The sequence below is a fragment of the Myotis myotis genome, unplaced genomic scaffold, assembly GCF_014108235.1.
Source record: "Myotis myotis isolate mMyoMyo1 unplaced genomic scaffold, mMyoMyo1.p scaffold_m19_p_12, whole genome shotgun sequence".
NCBI classification, from domain to species: Eukaryota; Metazoa; Chordata; class Mammalia; order Chiroptera; family Vespertilionidae; genus Myotis; species Myotis myotis.
In genome coordinates, this window is record NW_023416316.1 from 23,534,789 (window position 1) to 23,559,898 (window position 25,110).

General features: G+C 38.2%; 1 protein-coding gene and 1 pseudogene across 4 annotated transcripts in view; both read right to left on the reverse strand.

The window, feature by feature from the left end:
• The window catches only part of INVS (inversin), a 132,168-nt gene that overhangs the window by 39,626 nt on the left and 67,432 nt on the right, over positions 1 to 25,110 (reverse strand). The window contains exons 4-13 of one of the 4 annotated variants that reach the window (XM_036330191.1): positions 24,014 to 24,187; positions 18,426 to 18,593; positions 17,456 to 17,636; positions 14,867 to 14,976; positions 14,737 to 14,796; positions 13,884 to 14,000; positions 12,357 to 12,528; positions 9,040 to 9,195; positions 8,413 to 8,642; positions 6,368 to 6,474 (exon numbers count right to left, since the gene is read on the reverse strand). In XM_036330191.1, the coding sequence (XP_036186084.1) occupies positions 6,368 to 6,474; positions 8,413 to 8,642; positions 9,040 to 9,195; positions 12,357 to 12,528; positions 13,884 to 14,000; positions 14,737 to 14,796; positions 14,867 to 14,976; positions 17,456 to 17,636; positions 18,426 to 18,593; positions 24,014 to 24,187 (1,475 nt within the window). The remainder of the gene's footprint in view (positions 1 to 6,367; positions 6,475 to 8,412; positions 8,643 to 9,039; positions 9,196 to 12,356; positions 12,529 to 13,883; positions 14,001 to 14,736; positions 14,797 to 14,866; positions 14,977 to 17,455; positions 17,637 to 18,425; positions 18,594 to 24,013; positions 24,188 to 25,110) is intronic. The other 3 variants (XM_036330192.1, XM_036330193.1, XM_036330194.1) reach the window with 3 other exon arrangements.
• LOC118667256 lies at positions 19,108 to 20,145 on the reverse strand (annotated as a pseudogene).

Below are 25,110 nucleotides of genomic sequence, written 5' to 3' on the forward strand. Positions count from 1 at the left end.
GAACATTCCTCAGGCAAAGCAGCTCCTTCTGTTCTCTGAGGGGCACAAGCAAGGGGGAAGCTGGGTCAGGTGTTCTGTGCTACTGACCACATCAATTCCTGAGCTTTCCTCACTGGCTCACAAACTGGGGGCTGTGAGAACATGATCCCTTTCCTCTTTCCCATGTTCCAAATAATTCCTCATTCCTATCTGAAAAGGGACTGCAAATAATATTCTGTGAGATTCATAATTTGAGTGTTAATGAAATACAAAATAGCTCTGGCCAGGGTGGCTCAGTTGGTTGATCATCGTCCTATGTACCCAGAAGTCGCCAGTTTATTTCCAGGTCAGGGCACATGACTGGGTTGCAGGCTAGATCCCCAGTAGGGAGCATGCAGGCAGCAGCTGATCAATGCTTCTCTCTTACTGATGTTTCTCTCTCCCTCTCTCTCTAAAAAAATTTCAATAAAACATATTTAAAACAGAAATTAAAAATATACCTCCAAATGGGGAGATTTAGTATATGATAAGGATGGCTCTATAGCTGGAGAAAGGATGAATTATTAAATAATGCTGAAACAACTGGGTAGCCATCTGGGGGAAAAATATTTATATCACATTTTACTCTAAAATAAATTATGAATGAGGCAAAGATCTAAATATATATATATATACACATAAAAGAAGTCATAAATATACCATAAGAAATCATGGAAGATTTCTTAAAAATTGAAGAGGGAAGTCTTTAAAAAAAAAAGGTACAAAAGTCAGAAACCTTATGCTTGATAAATCCAATTACATAAACACACACACACACACACACACACACACACACACACACAATAAAACTTTGCAGGGCAAAAACACCAAAAACAAAGGTAAAAGCGTTCCCATAACAGGAAATACTAATGGCTCCTAAACATATGTCCAATCTCACTAATTTAAGAGAAATACAAATTAAGACTCATACGAAAGAGCATTTTCATAATTAGATTAGCACGCACCAGACTGTGCTGGCAATCTCTCACACACTATCTTAATCTTTAGGGAGAACAATTTGGCATACCTTTCAAAATTATGTATGTATCTGACTTTCAACATAGGCATTTCACATACAGGCATTTACCCCCCAGATCTGCTCTCCTTTGTGAGCTGCTTTATGTGCAAGGATATTCACAGAAGCACAGCTTGTAATAGTAGAAGAATGCAAATGACCTCAATATGCATCAACAGAGGACCAGTTAAATAAAGCACAGGCCACCCATGCAACGAAGTCATCAGTATAATGCAGCCACTCCTGCATGTATGAATAAACAAGGAACAATCTCCAGGATCTCTTGTTAAATGAAAAAAGGAAAAAGTAAGAAACAGAAGAGTATTGTGGCATGCTCCACTGTACAAGAAAGAATTTATCTGTGTGTATTCACCTATATAAAACATATCTCCAGAAGTTTCCCAAGAAACTGGTGACAGCGATGCCTGAGAGAGAAACCGACTGTCTCAGAGGCAAGCATAGAGGGACATTCCATTTTCACTCAAGGCCCTTTTATGCCTTTTAGACTTTGTACAGTGGACATACAGCCCCTTGTTGATAAATATGTTATTTAGAAAGCATACATGTTATTGTCATGTAGTTATGTGTTTCAAATTTTAAAAACACATTTTTCTATTTTTGGAAATATAAAATAAATTAGACAAACACCACGGAAGAAAATAGTCATCCAAATCACCACCCTCACAATTAACCACTGTTACTATCTTGGCAGATATGCTTTCCTTTTTTAAAGAAAGTGACTACTTCATGAAAAGGACACATCTAAGAATTTAAACAATGTGAAAAATAAAAATATTGAAATAAAAAAACCCAAAACCCCAAATTCCACCATCCAACAATGGTGATGATAACTGTCACTTCTTAAACAACTTACTTGATGTTTCTAAGCCCCAGGTTTCCTCATCACAGACTTGGCATGAAGAAAAAATATATAAAGACTGGCATTGTGCCTGGCACAAAGGAGTTCATACATATCGGCTATTACTGTTATTATAGGACATACATTGTAGTATGATTTGTGACACCATAATCACTTATCATAAATATTATTTCCATTGGACTCAAACTAGTATTTATGGCCACGTAATGGCTGCCACTCATCTGATTCCTCTCTGAGTGACTGTTAATAATTCAATGCAATAAGAGATGTTCAGAGAAAATAATCAGCTGATATCTGAAGTGGAATAAATGATGATTATATGAAAGCATCATTAGACACAGAAAACTATCCAATGATTATAGAAAAAAAAATCTCTTCAAAATTCATCTAATAGCTATAGTAAGCCATAGAAGGACAGGGTTTTGAGTATAAGCAAAGGGTGGTTTGGCCACTTCAATAAGGAAACTGAATTCAGAAGGAAGCCCCAAGTGCTAAAGGTAAGGAACCTCACTTAAGGGCAGCTCCATCTGCCACTCCTGTTCAGGGACCAGAAGGCCCATAAGTAGAGGTGCGTATGTAAACTTTAAAACATTATTTATACGTAGTTTAAAAAATTAACTACATATTAAATGGTAAATATTATCACACAATAGTAGAGCTAAATTGAATTTTAGAGGATATTTAGGGAAATAAACTCAATAAACAGACAGAAAAATTAAGCAACTTGCTGAAGGTTACGTAACTAGTAATCTGCAGAATCTAGACTGAAACTAAGATCAAATGTCTCCCTGTTCAATAATCTTTCTACAGCACATCTATCAATTATTGAGTTTAAGTCTCTTAAGAGAATGAAACTTCTAAAATCAACGTGAAATAACCTATATTTAGTAAGTTATTTCTTCTATAATAAAATGTAGTGTCTTTCACATAGTATACAAGCAAGATTATAAAAATCTGATTTATGAAAGTAATGCCCAAACTATGCCTATACTTACAAATATGACAAAAACAAAGAACAGGTAGCATAAGATACCCTAAAGAATGCTGAACCGGGAGTCTGAGACCTGCAGGACCTGGACATTCTCTTCACTTCTCTGAGCTTCTGTTTTCTCATTTGTAACAGGTGAAAAGGAGGTGGGAAGAACTAGATCTCTCAGGCAGTTTGTGAATTGAAACGCAATTTCTATTCACAAACTGCCTGAGAGTATATTTTTATTAGGAGACAACTCAAACATAAACAAAAGTAGAGGGTATGACACCATTCTGCTTTGCACACACATCATCCAAATGTAACAATTAGCAAGATCCTTGCCACATTTGCTTCATCCAAGCCCTTCCTTTTCACTTTTGCTAAAGAATCTTAAGCAAATCCCAGAATTTCTATCATTACATTTCCCTGCATTTCAGTATTCATCTATAAATAATATGAACATAACCACATCACTATTGTATTAACAAAATTAACAGGAATTCCTTAGTAAGATCCAATGTCAACTCCGTATTCGAATTCCCCCCAATTTCCAAAAATAAAAAATAAAAAAATTCCCCCAACTGGTTTATTTAGGATTCTCAGTCAATTTTTGCTCAAAAAACACAATCCAAATACCTAGCAAGGTTTTAAGATTGAAAGTCCATATACCTAGAGTTCAAGCAACTGACCATATTGTGATTATTACTATAGAAATCTTTCTTTACCCCCAATTCAATTTAGAAACATTCAAGTGCTGTGAATATTCCCATCAATATCAGAGTGTGGCTGTCAGATAGTTATTGACTGAAAGCCAGCAGGAGCTGGCAAAAATTATGTCTAAGCAGTGCACATCAAGGGGTTAGTGTCAATGCATGAGAAGTAAAAATTAGCCCCACACTGATGGTAACCAGGCAAGAAACAATGTAGATAAAGGCGAGACAAGATACAATTGGACCTGCCAAGTGGGAATGGTCTGCTGGGATGAGCAGAATGCCTAAACTAGAATGTCAATAAACATAAAAGGCAGTGCCAAGTTCTGACATTTGTACATCAAGGTGCATTGCTGATGAAACATTAAAGGGGCCTGGAATATTGCCACTGTCTCTTTTCATTTATAGATTGGCAAGTTCAGTTAGGCGGGCTTTTCCTATGGTCGTTTGGTCTGTAATTAACCTATTCTTTCTCCAGGAGGCAGTAAGCACCTTAATTCATAGGCTTACTTAGGTCTGGAATTCAATGCTTCACATATAAATGGGAACTGAATTGCAAACAAAATGTTTTTTTACTGTTTCCTAAAAAATAATAGGCATGTGGTAAACACTGTAATAGAATACATGCTTTACAGAAATAAGACATCACTAATTCTTAGGATTCTTAAACCTTCCCTTTGGTGGTTTTAGGATTTCAGGGGGAGAAATCATCCCGCTCACACATCTGCTTTCATGTCACAGCCGCAGCCTTGAGGACTCCACTGGGCTTCCAGCTTCCTTAGATGCCCAACCCCCTAAATCTTCAAATTTTTTTTGTTTTGTAGTTAGCATATGACTATAATAGAGTGCATTCTTTATATAATTGCTCCTAAAATAAGATATATTAGTCTGCTTTATCTAATTCTTCATGTGCTCTAAGAATTCCAGAAGTTTCTGATGCAGGTATAAAGCAGGGCAATGGTTACTAAGATCCAGACAATACTAACTTGACAACCAACACTTATTTACTGAGCATCCACTTCATAAAAAGCACTGTACACTGTACAGAGATGACCATGATCCTTAGGAGTTCTCTGCTAATAGGGAAGACAGAGTATACAAAATTATAATATAAAGTGAAATGTGCCAACTGCTGTAAAAATACAGTGTAGGGAAGAACGAAGTTTGGGACACATGACTATGGGATCAGAACAACCTCCTTAGATGAGACGGCATTTGAACAGAGGAATGACATGATTAACAATTACATTAGAATATGAGTTAGCAAGGCTACTTTGGAAGCTGATGAATGGAATGAGGAAAGGTCAAAGGAGGGAAAAGAACAAGGAGACACTGCACCAGTCCCAGAAAGAGTCAAAGAGAGCTTGATTTAGACAATGATGCTGGCAATGAAGAGATGACTGTGAAGTAAGGAGAGACCCTGAGTCTGAAATACAGTTTTTAAACCCAGCAGGACCCAGGTGATTGCCGAAGCAGCAATGGTTGGTCAGATCACCAAAGGAGATAGGCTGAGAAAAGAGATCTGGTCCTTGAAGAATGTTTATATTAAAAATAAATAAAAAACAGAAGAGAAGCCAAAAGAAATGAAGAAGGAGCAGAGATGATCAGAAGAGAAAATAAACTGTCACAGAAGCTTAAAGAAGATAGAGTCTCAATAAGGTAAAGAAGAGGAAGCAACAGAAGCAGGATGCAGAAAGGCCATGAGAGTGGACAGAAAGGACAACTATCACTTTTCAACTAGGAAAAGACACAGATTTCAGGAGACGTGAGATGAAGCCAGACTGCAATGGCATGAATGGTGAGCATGAAGAAATGGAGGCAGTGAAGACAGTCTGCGAGAAGACTTTGGACGCAGAGAAAGAGTTGGAAGATAATGGATGGAGGCTATAACTATGGGGAAAGGTTCTGAAAGAGGTGGAGAAGATGACGGGGTTGGCCCCAGATCGGAGGAGCATGTTTCCGCTAAGACAGCTGCCCTAGAGAAAGTCCTTCCTTCTCTTCAAAGTGTCCATGACAGAAAGGAAGGACTGGCGGTGGTGCTAAGAGGGTAGGGATGGTGTTATAGCAGGGGCCACTCTAGCTAGAGCATCCACAAACAATGAAATCTAAAGCACAGACCTGGGTGGGGAGTTTAGGTATGGATGTCTGATTACAAACTTAGTTGCTACCTACAAATTACTAGACTCTAGATCCAATACCACCACGAATCTCTTCTGCTTAGGTTTCACACTGTGTCTGTCCTTTTTATTAGGCCTGGGTCCTGGGGGAACAACCCAGCCTAATTCTGTGAGTCTCATATTATTCAAGAATTCTGTATTGAGACTAAAATCCTGAACTTTCAGCTTAGCTTCTCATTTTTTCATGCTACATGGTGGCACCTTTGTCCACTAATTGATAATATCCTCTCATCAAGAGAAACTTCTTGATATATAATACGTGCCACTGGCCTAACCGAATCCCTTGTCCCAGTCAATCAGGACCCCCTGTCTTTATGCTAGCCACCAGCCAGAAAGAAGGCGTGTTGTTTCCTCATCTGTAAAATGTGAGCTGACCCTAGGTGATATCTAACGTCTGAATAAAATCCAGAAATTCTAAGTCGATACTGCATAGAAGTTTTGCTCTTTTCTTTCTGGTTCAGGATTTCTTAATGTAGTGTTTCCTTATGAGTATACTTATTATATCTGAACCAGTATCTAAATTTGAGATTTAAAAAATCTGGCAGAAAGAATGTGATATGAACAACAATACATTCTTTTTATCAACAGCTGACTCACCTCTCTTCATTGTTTTCCATCTGATTGGGAAAAGCAGCGAAGTCTAGCAGTAATTTAATGGCATCAAGGTATCCGTTGTTACATGACCAGTGCAAAGCTGTTCTTCCCTACAAGCATGAGCAAAAATCAAGTCCATCTGGAGTAGGTATTTTTGGACACATAGTTAATTATACTAACTCAAAAAATAAACAATTCTCTCCTCATATTACTTAATTATAGTAAGGAAAAATATTAAGCATACAGTGGAGAAAAGGATGGTATCATAACCAAGTGACCAATATTATCACTCCATTACGTGGCATCATTTGAGGAAGAAGTAAGAACAATCTTACACAAATTCATTAGGAGACTAAGAAAAGATGTACTACTTCCTAACTCTTTTTATAAGGTCAGTGTAACCCTGCTACTGAAACCTGGCAAGTATAATACAAGGAAGAAAAATTATAGGTCAAACTCTCTCATGAACATATGCAAAAATCTCAAAATATTAGCAAATAAAATCCACTAATATATACATTTTAAAAATATATCATAAGTGGCGTTAGCATCTGAAAAAAATGTAATCAATCAATGTAAGTCACCATATTAACAGCAAAAAGGAAAGAAATAATACTATCATGTTGATAGATGCAGAAGTAGCATGACAGAAATTAAACAGCATGATTTTAAAAAAGTTTTTAGCAAGTAGAAATATAAGAGAACTTATAGAACTATCATATTCAATGGTAAAATATTGAAAGCTTTGTCCTTGAGAAACCAGAATGAGTTAAGAATGTCAACTACCACCAATTCCATTCAACATTATATTGGAGCTCCTAGGTAGTTCAATAATTTAAGACAAGAAATGAAAGGTGTAAGGACTGGGAAGGAAGAAAGAAAAATGTTATTATTCACATACAGCATGATTGTTATGTAGATAATCCAAAATAGTACACATAAAAACATGACATATAAAAGTAGAACTGGAAAGTAGATTAATATAATACTTATGTAAGAAACTGGCAACTTGTAAAAAATATAAAAGGTATAGCAAATTATAAAAGATGTATTTCTAATAACTTAGGTATAAGGACCATATTTATATTTTTTCATTGTGTTAATTTTATATAGTAACAATCTTGATAAATATTTATTGAAGGAATTAATAGGACATATATTTTCTGACTTGGAAAACATAATATACTAGTATATTTAAGGAGTTAAAGTAATTAAAGTAGCAAAAGTCAATATTGGCTAAATTGAAAGAAAGCAATATATTACTACACAGCTGGAGGAAACATAGATTAACCCACATGCTTTAGAAATCAGTTAAACAGTATATACCAGAGCATAAGCATTCATATACCATTCATTCTTTGATTCAATAATCTCACTTGGAAATTATTCCAAGATAATAATATAAATAAATAAAGTTAAATGCACAAAGATGATTAATGAAACACGATCTGTAATAAAGAACATGTGTCCAGCAATAGGAAGTTACTTATTTAATTCTAAAATCTGGGTAACAGGCATAGTTTGGACCCTGACTCCCTCCAACCTGCCACTGTAGTCCCCTTAGGGTAATTATTTAGGCTCCATGAGCTTTAAGTTCCTCATCTGTAAAATGGGGATAATAATAGTAACTACGCTATAGAATTTATGTGAGGATTGAACACTCTTAGAACTCTGGGATGTTAAACATCCACGATTATGAAAAAGATTATAAACCAAATAAGAAAATATTGGTGATAATTTTAAGTGAACAAAACCAAATGTGGTTTGTAAAATCACATCATATATTTATATACATACATATCCATATGCCATGTATATATACTTTACAAAGTTACAGAGTTATTCCCATTATGACTTTGTTAAATTATATAGGTATATAGGCAAGGACTTGAAGAGAGCATGGGCAAATAAAAATCATTTTTAATTAGCAGATTTGTGGGGGATCTCTTCATTTGGCAAATTGTCATTTTACTTAATTTCAGTGAACAAAGAAAAAAATACTCTAAACACTTTGGAGCAGACAATATAGAAAGACCCAGCCTTTCTACCTCTTTGTCTTGAATGTTAGGGTCTGCATTATTCTCCATGAGCACTGCCATGCAGTTGATGTATCCCCCATACGCAGCACACTGCAGAGGGGTTCTTCCTGCGTAATCTTGCACATTTGGATTGATCTTATTTTCTATCAATATCTGGCAAACATCGGCATTTCCTCCCAGAGCTGCCCAGTGAAGAAGAGAATGACCGTCCTGGTCAACTAGATCTACCCTTGCTCCACCTGAAAAAGCAAGAATATAATGAAAATGACTATCATAGAGAACAAACAGATTCTTACATGCTTTATATGCTTAGCAGAATGCTTCCACATATATTATCTACTTCAGATGTTTACAATAAGCCTTGGTCAGGTTTGGCATCATTTCCCTTTTACAGAAGATAAAACAGGATCAGGCAGGTGAAGTAACTGCCAAAATCACACAACTACCAATAAGTGGAGGTAGGCCCTGTGTTTCTTGATGCCATCTACCCTCTATCCTCTACCCAGGCGGCTCTGCTTTGTAAGGCTGTGTATTTCAAATGGTGAATGCAATAATTCCTACATTTTGAGAGTGACTTTTTTTAATTGTTGACACTATTACAGATGTCCCCATTTAGGAGCACTCGTAATAACTAACCTTTAATAAGGGTCTGAATCACATCTTTGTGTCCCATCTCACAGGCTCGGAAAAGTGGAGTATGCTTCATGACATCAGTAGCATCTACTTGAGCATTATTTTCCAATAATAGCTTCACGGTGCTGACATGGCCAGAAAGGGCAGCAGCATGTAAAGCTAAAAAGGGGGCAAGAGAAGGTGATAAACTCTTTAATTTTTTGTTGTGTTTTTATTGATTCCAGATAGAGGGAGAGGGAGGAGGGGAGGGGGAGGGGAGAGAGATAGAAACATCAATGATGAGAGAGAATCATCGATAGGCTGCCTTCTTCACACCCCCTACTGGGGATCGAATCCACAACCTGGGCATGTGCCCTGACTGGGAATGGAACCCTGACTTCCTGGTTCATGGGTGGACACTCAACCACTGAGCCACACTAGCTGGGCTGATGAACTCTTTAATAACAACTTTACCTTTTTATTATTCTAACTATGCATCTTTTCCTGTTTTGATTTCCCTATCATTTTGGCTAAATGCAATCTGATCTTAAAGATTCTCTTTTTCACTTTTGTAGATTTCTATCTTCCTTTCTATTCAGAGTATTACTCACACTTTTCCCTTTCTCATCTCACTATTCTTCCTTTGCATCCTATTGGTCTGAAATTGTCCCCTCTTCTCTGTTACTATTTTACTATCTTTTCCTCTTTCTGGGAGAGTGAGAGATAAACAACAAAGAAGACAAATAATTTAAATGATGCAGGCAACACTGCCCACTGAACCCTCTCAATAAGCATATGCCCGAGGGATGGTGGCAGGAGACATCAATCCTTCCTTCAGTGGTTACACGAGCTACTCCTGTGGCTGCTACCCACATGCTACTGAGAGCTGTCGCACATCTTACTGCACTGAGTGCCTTTTTCATACAATATGGCTCCAAAGACACGTCAGCAGTTTCCTCAGGGCCCAGTTTAGGAAACAGCAATTCCTTTCAACACTGGAGAAAACACTGCGATAGAATTTGGTCTCTTCTCTGGTGCTTTTGGAAGAGGTTTCAAAGACTGGCTGTGACTATATGTGAGTTCCATGTTGGGCTGACCCCTGCTATGTTACTCCACTTTAGTGCTTGTCTCATCCCGTCACTCTTTAAATTCTATTTAAATTCACTCTATAAATTTTGCTGAATTCTAACTATCTAGAAGCCTGGGCCAATTCTTTCTAAGTGTTACGGCTCTATAGTACCTAGAACAAACAAACAAACCCACTGGACCCATATACCTAAGCAAGAAAGTACTAGATAGTGATGAATGGCATAATTAAAGAAGGAAGTAACAAGATATTTTGATTTTAGAGTGACTGGTGGTTAGGGAAAGCTTTGCTAAGGAACTGGCATTTAAGCTGAGACCTGAATAAGAAACGCGGTGATCTGGAGAAAGAGTAGCCGGGGCAAAGGGAACAGTCAGGACAGGACAGGAATGGATGTGCGTTTAGGGAAGGCAAGGAAGCTGCAGCACGGCAGGCAGAAAAGGCCAGGTCATGAGTGCCATGCGGTAGACACTGAGGTGAGTGAGACTGTCTGATTTATGGCTTAAACAGAAAACCTCCAGCTGTTCTCAGGGAAATGCATTGTAGTAGACTAGGATATAAGCAAGGAGCTCAGTTAAAACCATTGCAGTAGACTGGGTGAAAAATGATGGCTCACACTAGGGTGGCAGGAGTGGAGAAGGAGAGAAAGAAAAAGATTTAGAATATATTTTGGAGGGGGAGTCAACAGGACTTGTTGACAGGATTTGAAATAGGATCTCTGTCCACATCGTCTGGAAATCTGCATTTCGACAAATAGCCTAGTAATTCCTATGCATACTTGAGTGTGAGAACTCTGACCTAAATGGATAGAGTTGGTGTGGCCTAGACAAGATTCAGATGGGTGTGTGAGACTTCACGTATCTGAAGTTCTGTCACTTCAGATATGTAAACAGAGCACAGAGTGGGACATTCAGGTTGACAAATTTTAGCTCAGTATAAGGAAGAGAATTCTAGAAGAGTTAGGTTAAAAGTAAAGCACTGGGTTCCCTATATTGGAGCTGTTCGAACAGAGGCTGAAAGACAAGTACTGAAGAATGGTGTGAGGCAGATTATTTTCACATTTTAAGAGCATAAGAATGGCTTTTCCCCAAAATGAAATTTTATAAAACATTCAACATATAAAAAAAATTAGAATTGTTCTGCTGAAACAGGGGTAGAAGGTTATCCACTTAAGCATCCACACTCCCAGTTCACCTGTATAAAAGCCTGTTGTCCCAAAGAACACGGCTGAAAAACTCTGGACCAGGACTAATTCTAAGGTGCTTGCTAATTCTGAAACCATATAATTCTGTGATAGGGCACAAGGATGCAATAGATACTCTTCAGATAAACATCAATGTCACATAAAAACACACAGCACAACGTGAATTAAGTAAAAAAGATAGAACAAACAATTTTATTAAAGGAATTTCCCCATTTCTGAGTATTTGCATTTACTTTATTTTAAAATGACCTTAGACTTAAATATTGTTGCTTCCTCTTTGAAAAAGTGCCACAAGTTTACATAGAAGTGCTATTTTTTAAAAGTTAAATTTATGCTATGGAAAATTTAAACATATTCAAAAGTAAAGATAGTAAACTCAATATAGCCATCATCCGGCTTCAGCAATTATCAGCACATGGCTTACTGTGCTCCCTCTAACTGCCATCAATACCCCTCACTTCTGATTGCTTTTATTGAAATTTTAGAATCATATCCTTCCATTTGTAAATATTTTATTTATTTATTTTTTTAAAAAATATTTATATTGATTTCAGAGAGGAAGGGAGAGGAGAAAGAGAGAGAGGGAGAGAGAGATATCAATGAGAGACTCATTGATCACCTGCCTCCTGCAGGCCCCCTCCTGGGGATTGAGCCCAGCACCCAGGCATGTGCCCTTGATGGGAATCAAACCCGGGACCCTTCAGTCCACAGGCTGACGCTCTACCCACTGAGCAAAACCGGTTAGGGCAGTTTATGCTTTTTTTACACTAAGATAATCAGAAGAGTGTCCATAATCATGTGTAAGGAGCAACCAGGGTTTTACACCAAATGCCAACATTCACCTGGTAGAAACAGGCTAATTTTGGTCATAATACTTAGAGGAAGTAGGCCTTTGAGTGATCTCCTGGCAACCTAAACTGAAAAAGCAAAAATGAAAGTCAAATAATGTTTTATTAGGAACAACGATTTTAAGGTTCTGTTGTACATTTTATAGCATCACTTACATTTTGGAGCCTGAATAAAAGAAAATCAATTATGTCTACCAGTTCTTACCTGTACCTCCATATTTGTCTGCCATGTTGATATCAATGTCAGACTTTAAACTCAGCATAGTCCTAAGGACATCATCACTGCCTTTCCCAGCAGCCCACATAAAGGATGTTCTTCCTTCGAGGTCTGAGTCATCTTTTACCGAAGGATGTTTTAAAAAGACCTTAACTGTTTCCTGTAAGAAAACTTCATTTAAAAATTTGAGACAAGAGAGCAGTATTTTTTATGGTAACAAAGCAACTGTTATATGTGATTTCTACTAAGAAGCCAAGTATTTTTCCCTACTTTTGAATCAAATGAAATGATTGTAGGTTTTTTTTGGTTATTGTTACTGTTTTGCAAAAAGAATTAAAACCTCTTATAAGCCGAAACCGGTTTGGCTCAGTGGATAGAGCGTCGGCCTGCGGACTGAAAGGTCCCAGGTTCGATTCCGGTCAAGGGCATGTACCTGGGTTGCGGGCACATCCCCGGTGGGGGATGTGCGGGAGGCGGCTGGTCGATGTTTCTCTCTCATCGATGTTTCTGACTCTCTATCTCTCTCCCTTCCTCTCTGTAAAAAATCAATAAAATATATTTAAAAAAACAAACAAACAACAACAAAAAAAACCTCTTATAAATTAATAAAGTCCAAGAAAATTAATGGGCTTAATATTAAGCTTAGAATTTTGCATAATTATTTAAAAAATAATCTCTGGGATTGGCAGATTATCCCAAACAAGTATTTTTTTTATATATTTTATTGATTTTTTACAGAGAAGAAGGGAGAGGGATAGAGAGTTAGAAACATCGATGAGAGAGAAACATCGATCAGCTGCCTCCTGCACGCCCCCCACTGGGGATGTGCCCGCAACCAAGGTACATGCCCTTGACCGGAATCAAACCTGGGACCCTTGAGTCTGCAGGCTGACGCTCTATCCACTGAGCCAAACCGGTTCGGCCAAACAAGTATTTCTTTGAATGAACATCCATAATGTTCTACAATTTTTCTTAGTCCCATTAGTATAGTTACTTAATTACTGGTATCTGTACATATGTTAAATTTGGAGTCTAGACTTGGGTTCAAGATCCTGGGCAAGTCTTTTAATCTCTTGGAACCTTGGTTTCTTCATATGTAAATAGGGCTAACATGTTCTATCTCATAGTCTTGTGGTGAAACATGGATTGAGTTCTGATTTTTATAGATTGACTAGACTAGGGCAACTTATTTTCTTATCTCTTTGTAATAAGAAAGATATCCTCTTCAAAATCTACTTTGTATTTTTTCTGAGATCTTGGAAGATAAAAGAAGATAATGGTTAGCCAGAACTCTAGGTGATAAATAAAATAAATTTTTATGAATGTCTGCAAGAAAGGACTATAGCTATAGTTCTGTGAGTACCAGCGAGAAAGAAGGGTGGAAATATGATTTTGGCAATCTGAGTACTCAATGTATTCAATGGTGCAGTTAGGGAAGTCAGGAAGACAGAAGTATACTATGCTGATGACAGCATTCTAATAATTTAATGAAACCAAAGGTTTCACTATGCATACCATGTAGAAGGCATCAAAATCAACCGTGACTGCTTTAATGCTCACTTCTTGGGTTCTTGGTGGCCACTCATGCTCAAGGAGCTGAAGCAGCCTAGACACTATTATGTTCTGGCTGGACTGAGTGACAAAATGGATGAGAAAGTGCGTTGTAAATTATAAAATTTGGTAAGTGAAGAACTTTTAATATTATTCAATATCTTTGGAAATATCAATAATTCATATGATTGCTTTTTCAGGTATATAAAGGACACAATTATCAGCACTAGTAATAATAGGAAGGCGTTCCATTTTTTGAGTACCTGCTCAATGCCAAGACTACAGTAAGCACATGTCATAAATTCTCCCTAATCCTTACAACAATCCTGAAAGAAAAGGTATAATTATCATCGTTTACATATGAAGAAACTAAGACTCAAGGAGGTTAAGAAATTTGTGCAAAGTCGCCCGGCCAGCAAATACCACAGTCAGGAATGAGCCAAGGTTTATCTAGTTCCAAAGCTTTGCCACAGTGCCTTCAGGACAACTGTAGATTGCTGAACACTAAGTTTTCCTCAGTGCTATAAAAGTCACAAAAAGATGAAGTGTACTTACAGTAAGGCCAATGTTACACTGAGCAGTAAAAATAAAAAGTGCATAAAACTTCACATGTAACAATTTTATAAAAGCTCAGACTATCTTTTGCATCACAGAGTTAACAATATGAACAATTGTTGAAAGATAATTACTGTACAAACTCACATACTAGTATAGTAAGCACATGTAAATGGTGAAATTTGAGTAAGGTCAGTGGGTTGTATCCATGTCTATTTCCTGTTTATGAGACTGCATTACATTTTTGCAAGATGTTACTTACCATTGAGGTAGATGGGGTGAAGGGAACATTGGACCTCGCTGTTTCATTTCGTACAACTGCCTATAAATTTACAATCATATAAAAATTAAAATTTAATTAAGAAAAAAGATAATTGTCATGTTTTACTTACAGCAAAGTTACTCTGAGCTGCATAGTGCAAGGGTGTTGCTCCTTGGCTGTCGGAGGGGATGGTTCCAGACTTATTTCTTTCTAAAAGGAGATGGACAATCTGTGCATGGCCTGAAAGCAGACACAACAAGGTAGCGATCACATACAAAGGCATTAATTAACTTATAATCTATTTAAAGGAAAGGGGTAAGAAAAATCACTAGCACATACATATAACATTCAAATGGTTTCTGAGGAGCAGCCCTCAGTGCAGCCTCTTCTAACTTCTCATTAAAATACTATGATAATGTAGGACAAAGGTAAAAACTACCATACTAAAAACTTAAATCTTCAATCAGGAAGGAAGTGACATTAATTACTATTTCCAGATTGAGACAAAAGAATGCTAGGGTATCGGCTTACTGCATTCCCTGGCTTCACTTTAGAAACTGCCCATGGGAAAAGTGGAAGCTGCACTAGAAACCAGAAGCCAGCCCCACTGGGCCATCAATGCTTCTGGTCTCCAGGTTCCACTGCACAACCAATCCGAACTGCACGGCTGTTCTCTTCTTCTGTCTGGGAGCACAAACTGTAATATAATCTCCTGTGATCTCTGAGGCCTCCTATCCATCCCCCAATCTTTTAACATCTAAGCAATGATTTCAAATCCCTACAAACATGTGGGCAGGAATGAGGAGGTGGCTGGTGGTACAGAAAATATTCTACAATGCATTCTGGAGGATGTGGTCTCCACAAGTGAAGAACGGCAGAAAGGATCAAAGAATGAACAAACCTGCTAGTAGTGTATCTAGAAAACCCGAATTTCACAAATCCTCTTTCTTCAGCATACTGAAGAACCAAACAGCAAAGCAGACGCCACATTAGCAGGGCAAGGACACACTGCACGAAAGCCAGGCAGGAGGAAGGACTTTTGTGAGCACTGTGCTCATCGCCCTGCTCTCCAGCTGTGGTTGGAGATGGACTTCTCCAGCACACAAACAGACAAAGCAGGATCAAAGGCAATCTATGCCATGTGGTCAACTGAAACACATCCTATCTTGTCTGAAGGATAAAACACCATCAGAAAGATGAAGAGCATACCTCAGAAAGTGATCTAGAGAAGGATCCAGAGGAAAATTCAGGAAACTGCTTGGCATCTTCGACTAAGTACAAAGAGATGGCCTCTATGAAACAAAACAGAATATCCTAAAAAGAAAATGGACTGGAATGAAAAGGTAATGGAAGGAAGTAAAAAGGGAACTAGACAGAGATAAAAGGAAATATGGATGAGAAAAGGAAATCAAACTATAATCTATAAGAGGCAGAAAACAAGCAGAACTTATGGAACAAAAAGTCAATTTAATGACATGGAGACAAGTTTGTGAAGTCCTCCCAGAATGCAGAAGAAAAGGGAAAAGGGATGAAACTGTACATTGAAATGAACTCTAATTAAATAATTTAAAAAATAAGACCACAATAATAATTGGGAAAAAAACCTCAGGTTATATTAACAAATACTAAAAGAGCAATAAAAGTGTGCTAAGTTCCTCATTTTAAATAGATTGGAATGAACATATGCAGTTTTGCTCTTGACTTTGACTGAGGCTTAAAAAGCTTTTGATCAATTTAAAGGTAACCACTAATAAAACTTAAATAGGCTCCTGAAACATTAGGCAATTTAAAACCAAATAACAACAAACCTAATCTACAAACCAAAAGGCAGAAAAACAACAACAGAAAAACAAAAGCAAATTAAAAACAAAAACACCAATAATAATCAAAGAGCAGAATAGCAGGAAAAATAGCAAATAATATATAAGAATAACTATGTAAAACTCCTGCACTAAAAGAGAAAGACTCTCAGATTGCCCCCAAAATCAGACACATATAGGTACTCTCTCATCTAAAGAAAGTGATACCCAAAAAGGTTAAGTAAAAGGCATATCAGGAAAATATAAAGAAAAAAATCAAATATGATTGTATTAGCACAAACATAAACTTAAACCTCTCCTCCCCCCCAAATAAAGACACTGAATGTGGAAAGAGGATTATTTTACATTGGTATTTGTCAATAAATGTGCACTACTTTTATGATAAAAACTAGAGGCCCGGTGCACAAATTCGTGCATGGGTGGAGTTCCTTGGCCTGGCCAGCGATTGGGCTGATTGGGGACTCTCTTGCCCAGTCCTGATTTGTGCTGATGGGGCCAGCTGGCCAGGCAGAGGGACCATGGGAGGTTGGCCGGCCATGAGAGCTGGCTGTGGGAGCACATTGACCACCAGTGTGCATTGAGTGTCTTCCCCCTGGTGGTCAGTGCACGTCATAGCGACCGGTCGACCGGTTGTTCAGTCGACTGATCATAATGGTCACTTAGGCTTTTATATATATATATTAAAAGACATGATGTTGAAATGAAAACTAATATATGACAGAACACATATTATTAAAATTTAAGCATAAATAGAGGGATTTAGGTGTAAAATGGTGCCACATAATTAGAAATATAAATAAATGGAAGATGGGAGTTAGGAAAAGAGAAGGCATAGAAAAAGTTTCCTATGCTCACACAGTTCCTCCTACTGTTCATCTTCTGAGTCACATTCAACTCACCTAGTAGAGCTGCCCAGTGAAGTGGAGTTCGAAACAAGTTATCATAAGATGTTATATTGCAGCTTTCATATGAGGTCAAGACATCAACCACTGTCATGTTCCCATCAGCGACTGCAAAGTGAAGAGGTGTTCGCCCCTCATAGTCTTGCCAGTTCAGTAGAGACTCCGTTGGAGCAGCATCCTATTTTTAAGGAACCAGAGATTTCAGACACATATATCCTCAATAAAACACAATTGACATATTAACTGAGTAGTTTTCTAAACCTTATGTTCTCTCTCAGCATAGTAAAGTGATACAATTTTATTTTCATATTTAACCATAAAAAGTATAGAAAAGATATAATAAATACCATTCACTGACTATCTAGATTGAATAGGTATAATATTTTGTGCTTGTGTATCTGGTATGGATTGAGCTAAAGCTGTATGTTTTGTTCTTTGCTCCCTATGTATACAACTATAAACAATACATAAATTTTGTATGTGTGTTTTTTTAATATTTACACTTGTGCATTATACACTGCATATCCTTTGGCAATTTTTTTCAACACTATATTTTGGGGTATCTATGTTGATACTAGTTAATCTTTAAGCCACAATGTAGTTACCCATTCTCCTACTGAAGGATACTTAGGTTATTTACATTTTCCCACTATTAACAATAATGCTGCAATGAACACACTTCCTTTACATGTCCGCTTGTAGCACATACGTCTCTCTAGACTAGAAACCTAGAGGGGGAATTACTAAGCTGGAATTGTTAAGCTGTTCTTCAAATAGTTGTTCCAATGAACACATCCATGACCATGTGTAAAAGTTTTTGTTTCCCCAAATGCTGGCACAAATTAACCATTTAGTATTATCAAGTTTACTACACTTTCCCCTTGTAGGTATAAACGGAATTTCTCTGTTGTTTTAATTTATGGTTTTTAGAGAGGCCATCTGGGTCTAGCAGCACCGTGGTACTCACCAGAATGCATCGCACTGTATGCACAGCGCTCGGATCTTTGTGGTTGGCTGCCCAGTGAAGTGGGATCTTGCCTTCGACATCGGGAATCCCAATGTTGGAATCATGCTTGATCAGCAGCTTCACGTGCTCAGGGTTGTTGTAGTAGGCACTCCAATGCAGAGCTGTTTGCTGCAAAATTGAGATTCTTAAAATAGTAACAACAGTAACAATACATGACCCATTGTTCCCAGGCTTTTACTGTGTAGCAGGCACTGTTGTAAGAGTTTTATGTATTTTATCTCATGTAGTTGTCATGACAATTCTGGGAGAAAGTGCCCTTGAATTTGCACATGATTGATAAGGAAACTGCGCATAAGGAGGATAAGTATTCTGCTCAAGGACATAAAGGTAGTAAGTGACCAAACTGAGATTTTAACACGGGCAGTCTGCCTCCACATCTGCTGTCCTTTTCATGGCAGGCATTCAGGTAATCAGAAACTAAGGAATGATAATACTGAGAAAGAGAAAAGCAGCCCAATAATTTATGAATAATTGTCAACAAAGTGATGATCTTCATATTGTATCAAGCAACTTCATAATTTGACACAATGTTTTGAATTTTATTATTAAAAAATCCATGCATAGGAAATCATAGATCTGGAATTATTTTTTTTTCATTTTTCTTTTTTCTTTTTTTTTTAGCTGTTTGCCTAATAAGTTTATTGTCTCTCTTCTGGAAAATCTTCATAGAAAATTATGATTTGGTTTATTAGCTCTCAGCAGCCCGTTCCTGAGCTCTGAGGAAGCTTGCTTTCTTCTGAGCTACCCGATCTTTCTTCTGGGCAAGAGACATTTTGGGACGGTTCCACCTCTTCTTTTTAACTTCTTTCTTAGGCTTCTTCTCATAGAGTGGATTCTCTCGTATAGCGGCATGAGCTTTCTTATACATCTCCTCCATGTCTGGAGTTACGTTTTCTTTATATATTGAGAGAACTGTTTCTTGTAAGCATCTTCATCTTCTTCCATTACATAACGCATATAATCTGCAACGTTCTGACCCATGATGTGCTTCCGATGTACTTCTGCATTAAATTCCTTGCTTTCTGAATCATAACCAGGGAATCGTTTGATACTGTGAGGGATAGATAGGCCTCCATCCACAGCTCCCTTCAGGGCCCCAAAAACTTTATTTCCAGTAGTAGTTCTGGCAAACTCTGCATCCAAGTAGCAGGTGAAGGCACCAGGTTGACCATCAATGCTTTCCACATTGTATTCATCTCCAGTCACCTCCACCTGGCCTTCATAGATCTTGTCCATGCCAAACCTATTGAGAAGCCTGCGGGCCAGCAGCAGGCCAGTACAATATGCTGCAGCATAATTTGTCAGGCCAACCTTCACACCATACTTGGGGAGTTCATGAGCATAAGCTGCACAAACTATCATATCTCCTTCTATACGGGCATAAGCGATCTGACAGATGATGTCTCGGTTGGTGACGCGGACGATCATCCGGTACTTCGGTGTGTTGTACTTATTTTTATCCTGGATGACCAAGCGTTTCCGGGCATAGTAATCGGTTTTACCCTCTCGCCGTCTTCTGAATTTCACTTGGTATCGCTTGAAGTAGGCCTTATTCTTGACAACTTTCACAAACCCCATCCTGCGGAAGAGAGACCCACGGCCGCGGCTCGCCACAGACCTGCAGGCCTAGCCTAACTCTGGTGGAGAAAAAGCTGGAATTATTTTCTTATATCAAAGAATAAATTTAGCTGTAATTTTACATGATAAATTGTTAGACCTAGTTACTGATAAAAGATACATTTGGAAAATACAGCAAGATTTGCTTTATTTCAGATAAAAGTTAAAAATGAACATTCGAAATGGGCTGACATTACTTTAAAATCTCTTCTTCATGCTCATCAACATACCATAGTAAGACTGCTTTCTCTGCCAAGAGATTTATTAAGGAGACAAAAGTAGCACTGTCATCAAGCCAATCTAGAATAAGGTCATCTAACAGCAGGAACCAAGCTCATTTGTCACAATAAACACTTTATATATACACTAGAGGCCTGGTGTACAGATTCGTGCACTAATGGGATCCCTCGGCTTGGCCTGTGCCCTCTTGCAATCCAGGATCCCTCAGGGCTGATCAGGGCCAGCCAGGGAGGGACTGCGGGAGGGCTCCAGGGCGTGTCTGGCCTGTCTCGCCCAGTCCCCATCGGCCGGACCCCAGCAGCAAGCTAACCTACTGGTCTGAGCGTCTGCCCCCTGGTGGTCAGTGTGCATCATAGCGACTGGTCAAACCGTCAAATGAACGAACGGTCGGACACTTAGCATATTAGGCTTTTATTATGTAGGATGGTATTCATTCAGAGTGTACCTATAGGCATTTAATATAAAGAACCACTATTTAACTTAATACCTTTTATTTAGTAATAACTGCAAAACAAAAAAAGTCACAAATACAATAGCAATGAATTGCCTATAACTATATTTTCAGTAAACAACATGTGCAATTTCTGTAATTCTTTTCTTTTCCCATGTAATGTTTATTCTGAATGTATTTATTGAAATGTAATATTATGTCTGTTGAATCTAAGAGTAAAAAATTTGGGATTGCATTTTTTATATTTTTGTTTTTATTTTTCTGGTAATTCTTTTTTTACTCTGGTAAAATTCCTATATAATAAAAGAGTGATATGCAAATTGACCATCACTCCAACATACAAGATGGCCACCCCCATGTGGTCAAAGATGGCCACCACAAAATGGCCGGCAGGGGAGGGCAGTTGGGGGTGATCAGGCCAGCAGGGGAGGGCAGTTGGTGGGGAGGGCAGTTGGGGGGGGGGCCAGGCCAGCAGGGGAGAGCAGTTAGGGGCAACCAGGCTGGCAGGGGAGGGGAGTTGGGAGGGACCAGGCCTGAAAGGGAGGGCAATTGGGGGTGATCAGGCCTGCAGGGGAGGTTGGGGGGGGGGCCAGGCTGGCAGGGGAGGGAAGTTGGGGGCAACAAGGCTGGCAAGGGAGAGAAGTTAGGGGTGACAGGTCCAGCAGGGGAGGGCAGTTGGGGTGACCAGGCCTGCAGGGAAGGGAAGTTGGGGGCAATCGGGCCAGCAGCGGAGCAGTTAGGCATCCATCAGGCTGGCAGGCAGAAGCTGTTAGGGGCAATCAGGCAGGCAGGCAGGCGAGCGGTTGGGAGCCAGCAGTCCTGGATTGTGAGAGGAATGTCCGACTGCCCATTTAGGCCCGATTCCACTGGGATCGGGCCTAAATGGGCAGTCAGACATCCCTCTAGGGGTCTCAGATTGGAGAGGGTGCAGCTGGGCTGAGGGACACACACACCCCACCCCGTGCACGAATTTTGTGCACCGGGCCTCTAGTATATACATAACATAAAATTCACTATTTTAACAGTTTTTAAGTGTACAGTTCAGTGGCATTAAGCACATTCAAATTGTTATGCAACCATCAGACCATACATCTAAAATATTTTTCAACTTCCCAAACTGAAACTCCATAGCCACTTAACAATGACTACCAATTGCCAGCTCCTCCCAGGCCTTGGCAACCACTGTTCTACTTTCTGTCTCTATTAATTTGACTATTCTAGGTACCTCATAAGTGGAATCAGACAATATTTCTCCTTTCGTGTCTGACATTTCACTTAGCCTAATGTCTTCAAAGTTCACCAATATTGTAGCATGTGTCAAAATTTAATTCCTTTAGAAGTGTGAATAATATCCCACTGTATGTATACACTGCCTTTTGTTTATCCAGCGATCTGCTGTCAATGAACATTTGAGTTGTTTCCATTTTTTTTTGGCTATTCTGAATAATGTTTCTATGAATGTGGATGTACAAATATCTGTCCTAGTTCCTGATTTCAATTCTTTTGGATGTACACCAAGAAAGAGTATTACTAGGTCATATGGTAATTCTATGTTTAAATTTTTAGGAACTGTCGTATTGTTTTCCACAGTGGCTGTACCAATTTACATTCCTACCAGCATTGCACAAGGGTTCAAATTTCTCTGTAGCCTCACCAACGCTTATTTTTGTATGTACGTAATAATTGCATCCTAAAGGGTATGAAGTGCTATCTTATTGTAGTTTTGATTTGCTTTTCCTTAATAAATAGTGATGCTGAGCATCTTTTCATGTGCTTGTTGGCTGTTTGTCTATCTTCTTTGGAGAAATGTCTATTCAAGTTTTAGGCCCCTTTTTAATTGGTTGTTCTTTTGGTGTTGTGCATTTATATTATATGTCATAAAATTATTGCTCTGTGACAGATTGGAAATGAAAGAAACTGATCCTCACCCTCAGATACTTTGAGAATCACTGCCCTAGGCATTTGTCTCGCTTTCTTCTCTGTGCCTGCCTAGACTGTGGAGTTCCATTTTCCACCTGTCTCACTGGATAACCTCCCATCCCTGTTACATACAGAATCATATACTAATATTGGAAGAGAGTAGGAAGTTTCTAGAATATTTGGGGAAGATATTATAAAGCCCAAAGAAATTCATAGCTTCTTAAGTGACTAGTATTCTTTGTGGATTTATCAAAGTGCTTTTTTTCAGTAAAATATTAGCACTGTGGAGATGCTGTGAGTTAGGAATAATATTAGTCTACAGCAGTGATGGCGAACCTTTTGAGCTCGGCGTGTCAGCATTTTGAAAAACCCTAACTTAACTCTGGTGCCGTGTCACGTATAGAAATTTTTTGATATTTGCAACCATAGTAAAACAAAGACTTATATTTTTGATATTTATTTTATATATTTAAATGCCATTTAACAAAGAAAAATCAACCAAAAAAATGAGTTCACGTGTCACCTCTGATACGCGTGTCATAGGTTTGCCATCACTGGTCTACAGTATGCTGTAAAACAAAGTTGATTACAGAGCTTTGGATTATGTGATTGATTACTAAACAAAATCAGAAAACTACACAAAGAACACTATGAGAGTGAACAGATTATTGAATATAAACATTGTGGATGTAATCATAAGAGTTTTAATTACATGGGAGTGTTACAGTTAGCAAGACTCTATAATTAAGTGCCTGGTTAAAACAGAGGAGTATTGAACTTGTCTAACTAAAGACTACATTTTTTCCCTGTAAAAAACGATCAGAGCAATAACCAGTCTATTACAATGACCAATGTGTACAATATGTTAAACTTCAAAATCAGGGAAGATAGTGAATCATAGCAACAAATGCCAGGACGGATGCTAGAACCAAAAGGAAATGACTATCCATCGGCCACCACAAATCTAACACCATGGTCACTATCACAACCAGCTGTTCAATAAGGGGTTTCTGTTTGAATTCTAGTCCCACCACTTGGATCTTGGACAGAATTTTAATCTTCTTGAGCTTCAGTTTCTCCATCTGTATAAAGAAGATGGTACTATCTCCTACACATGGTTGCTAGGAGGATAAAATGACAGACTTTAAGTGAAATACTTTATTAGGGCATGTGGGGACTTGGGAGTTCTTCTATCATGTGTATGAGGGGTAATTCCTGCCTTCTTCCTTGAGGTTTCATATTATAAAAGGAAGCACATGCTTCCTGTTCTTATTTGTCTTTTATTTTGGCGCACCATTACCTTGTTTTTATCCTGTGTATCCACCTCTCCTGGCGCCATAAACTTCAGCAGAAGCGCTAAACACTTGGGGCTTTTGTGCCGGGTTGTCAAGTGCAGAGGAGTCATCTCTTCTAGATCCTTCTGCATCCAATTCGCTCTACGTGTGAGTAAGAGTTTCATGAAACGATAATTTCCCTAAATAAAAAACAAGAGATGGTAAGAGGAAATTTAGTTTGAGGCCATTATTTTTTAAAATTTTATTATTTTTAAAAAATGTATTTTTATTGATTTCAGAAAGGAAGGGAGAGGGGGAGAGAGAGAGAGAGAGAAACGTAATGATGAGAGAGAATCATTGCTCGGCTGCCTCCTGCATGCCCCAAAATGGGGATGGTACCTGCAACCTGGGCATGTGCCCAGACCAGGAATCGAATCGCAACCTCCTGGTTCATAGGTTGGTGCTCAACCACTGAGCCACATCGGATGGGCAAATTTTTTAAAATTTTAAAGTGTTTCAAGTATTGTAATTATTCTGCTGCAATAATAACATTCAGAATAATAAGAGGAAAATATTTAAAGTTCTACTACTCTTTCAATTGTTTAATTTTTTCATGTTTCCTTCTAGCCCCTTTCCATATGCATCTAGTTTACATAGTTGCTGGTCAATATTTCATTTTATAAAAGCAACATATTTTATTTAACCATTCTAATATTATTTCCAATGTTTTCTTTATAGAAGAAAACAGGTTTGTTTTTTTCTTAAAATTTTTCATAAGAATAAATTATCAGGAACCAATTTACTGGGTCAAAGGAGTTTGTACATTTTATGTTTTTTGGTGTATTTTCCAAATTGCTATATAGTAGCAGCAATAAGTATATTATCTTTAGCACATTTTGACCAACATAACACATATTATTTATATTCAAAATATGGTAACTTTGTGAAATAAGCAGAGATTTTAAACCCCAATTTACAGGTGAGATTCAAAGGGGTTAAATGTGTTGTTCACAGTCACCTGGTTGATAAGGAGGAGGTGCTAGTTTTCTGGAAGACAGCTATTTACAGGTACAACTGAAGTAGAAGCACACTTTGTTCACACTTCGGGTTCCTGACTCATAGG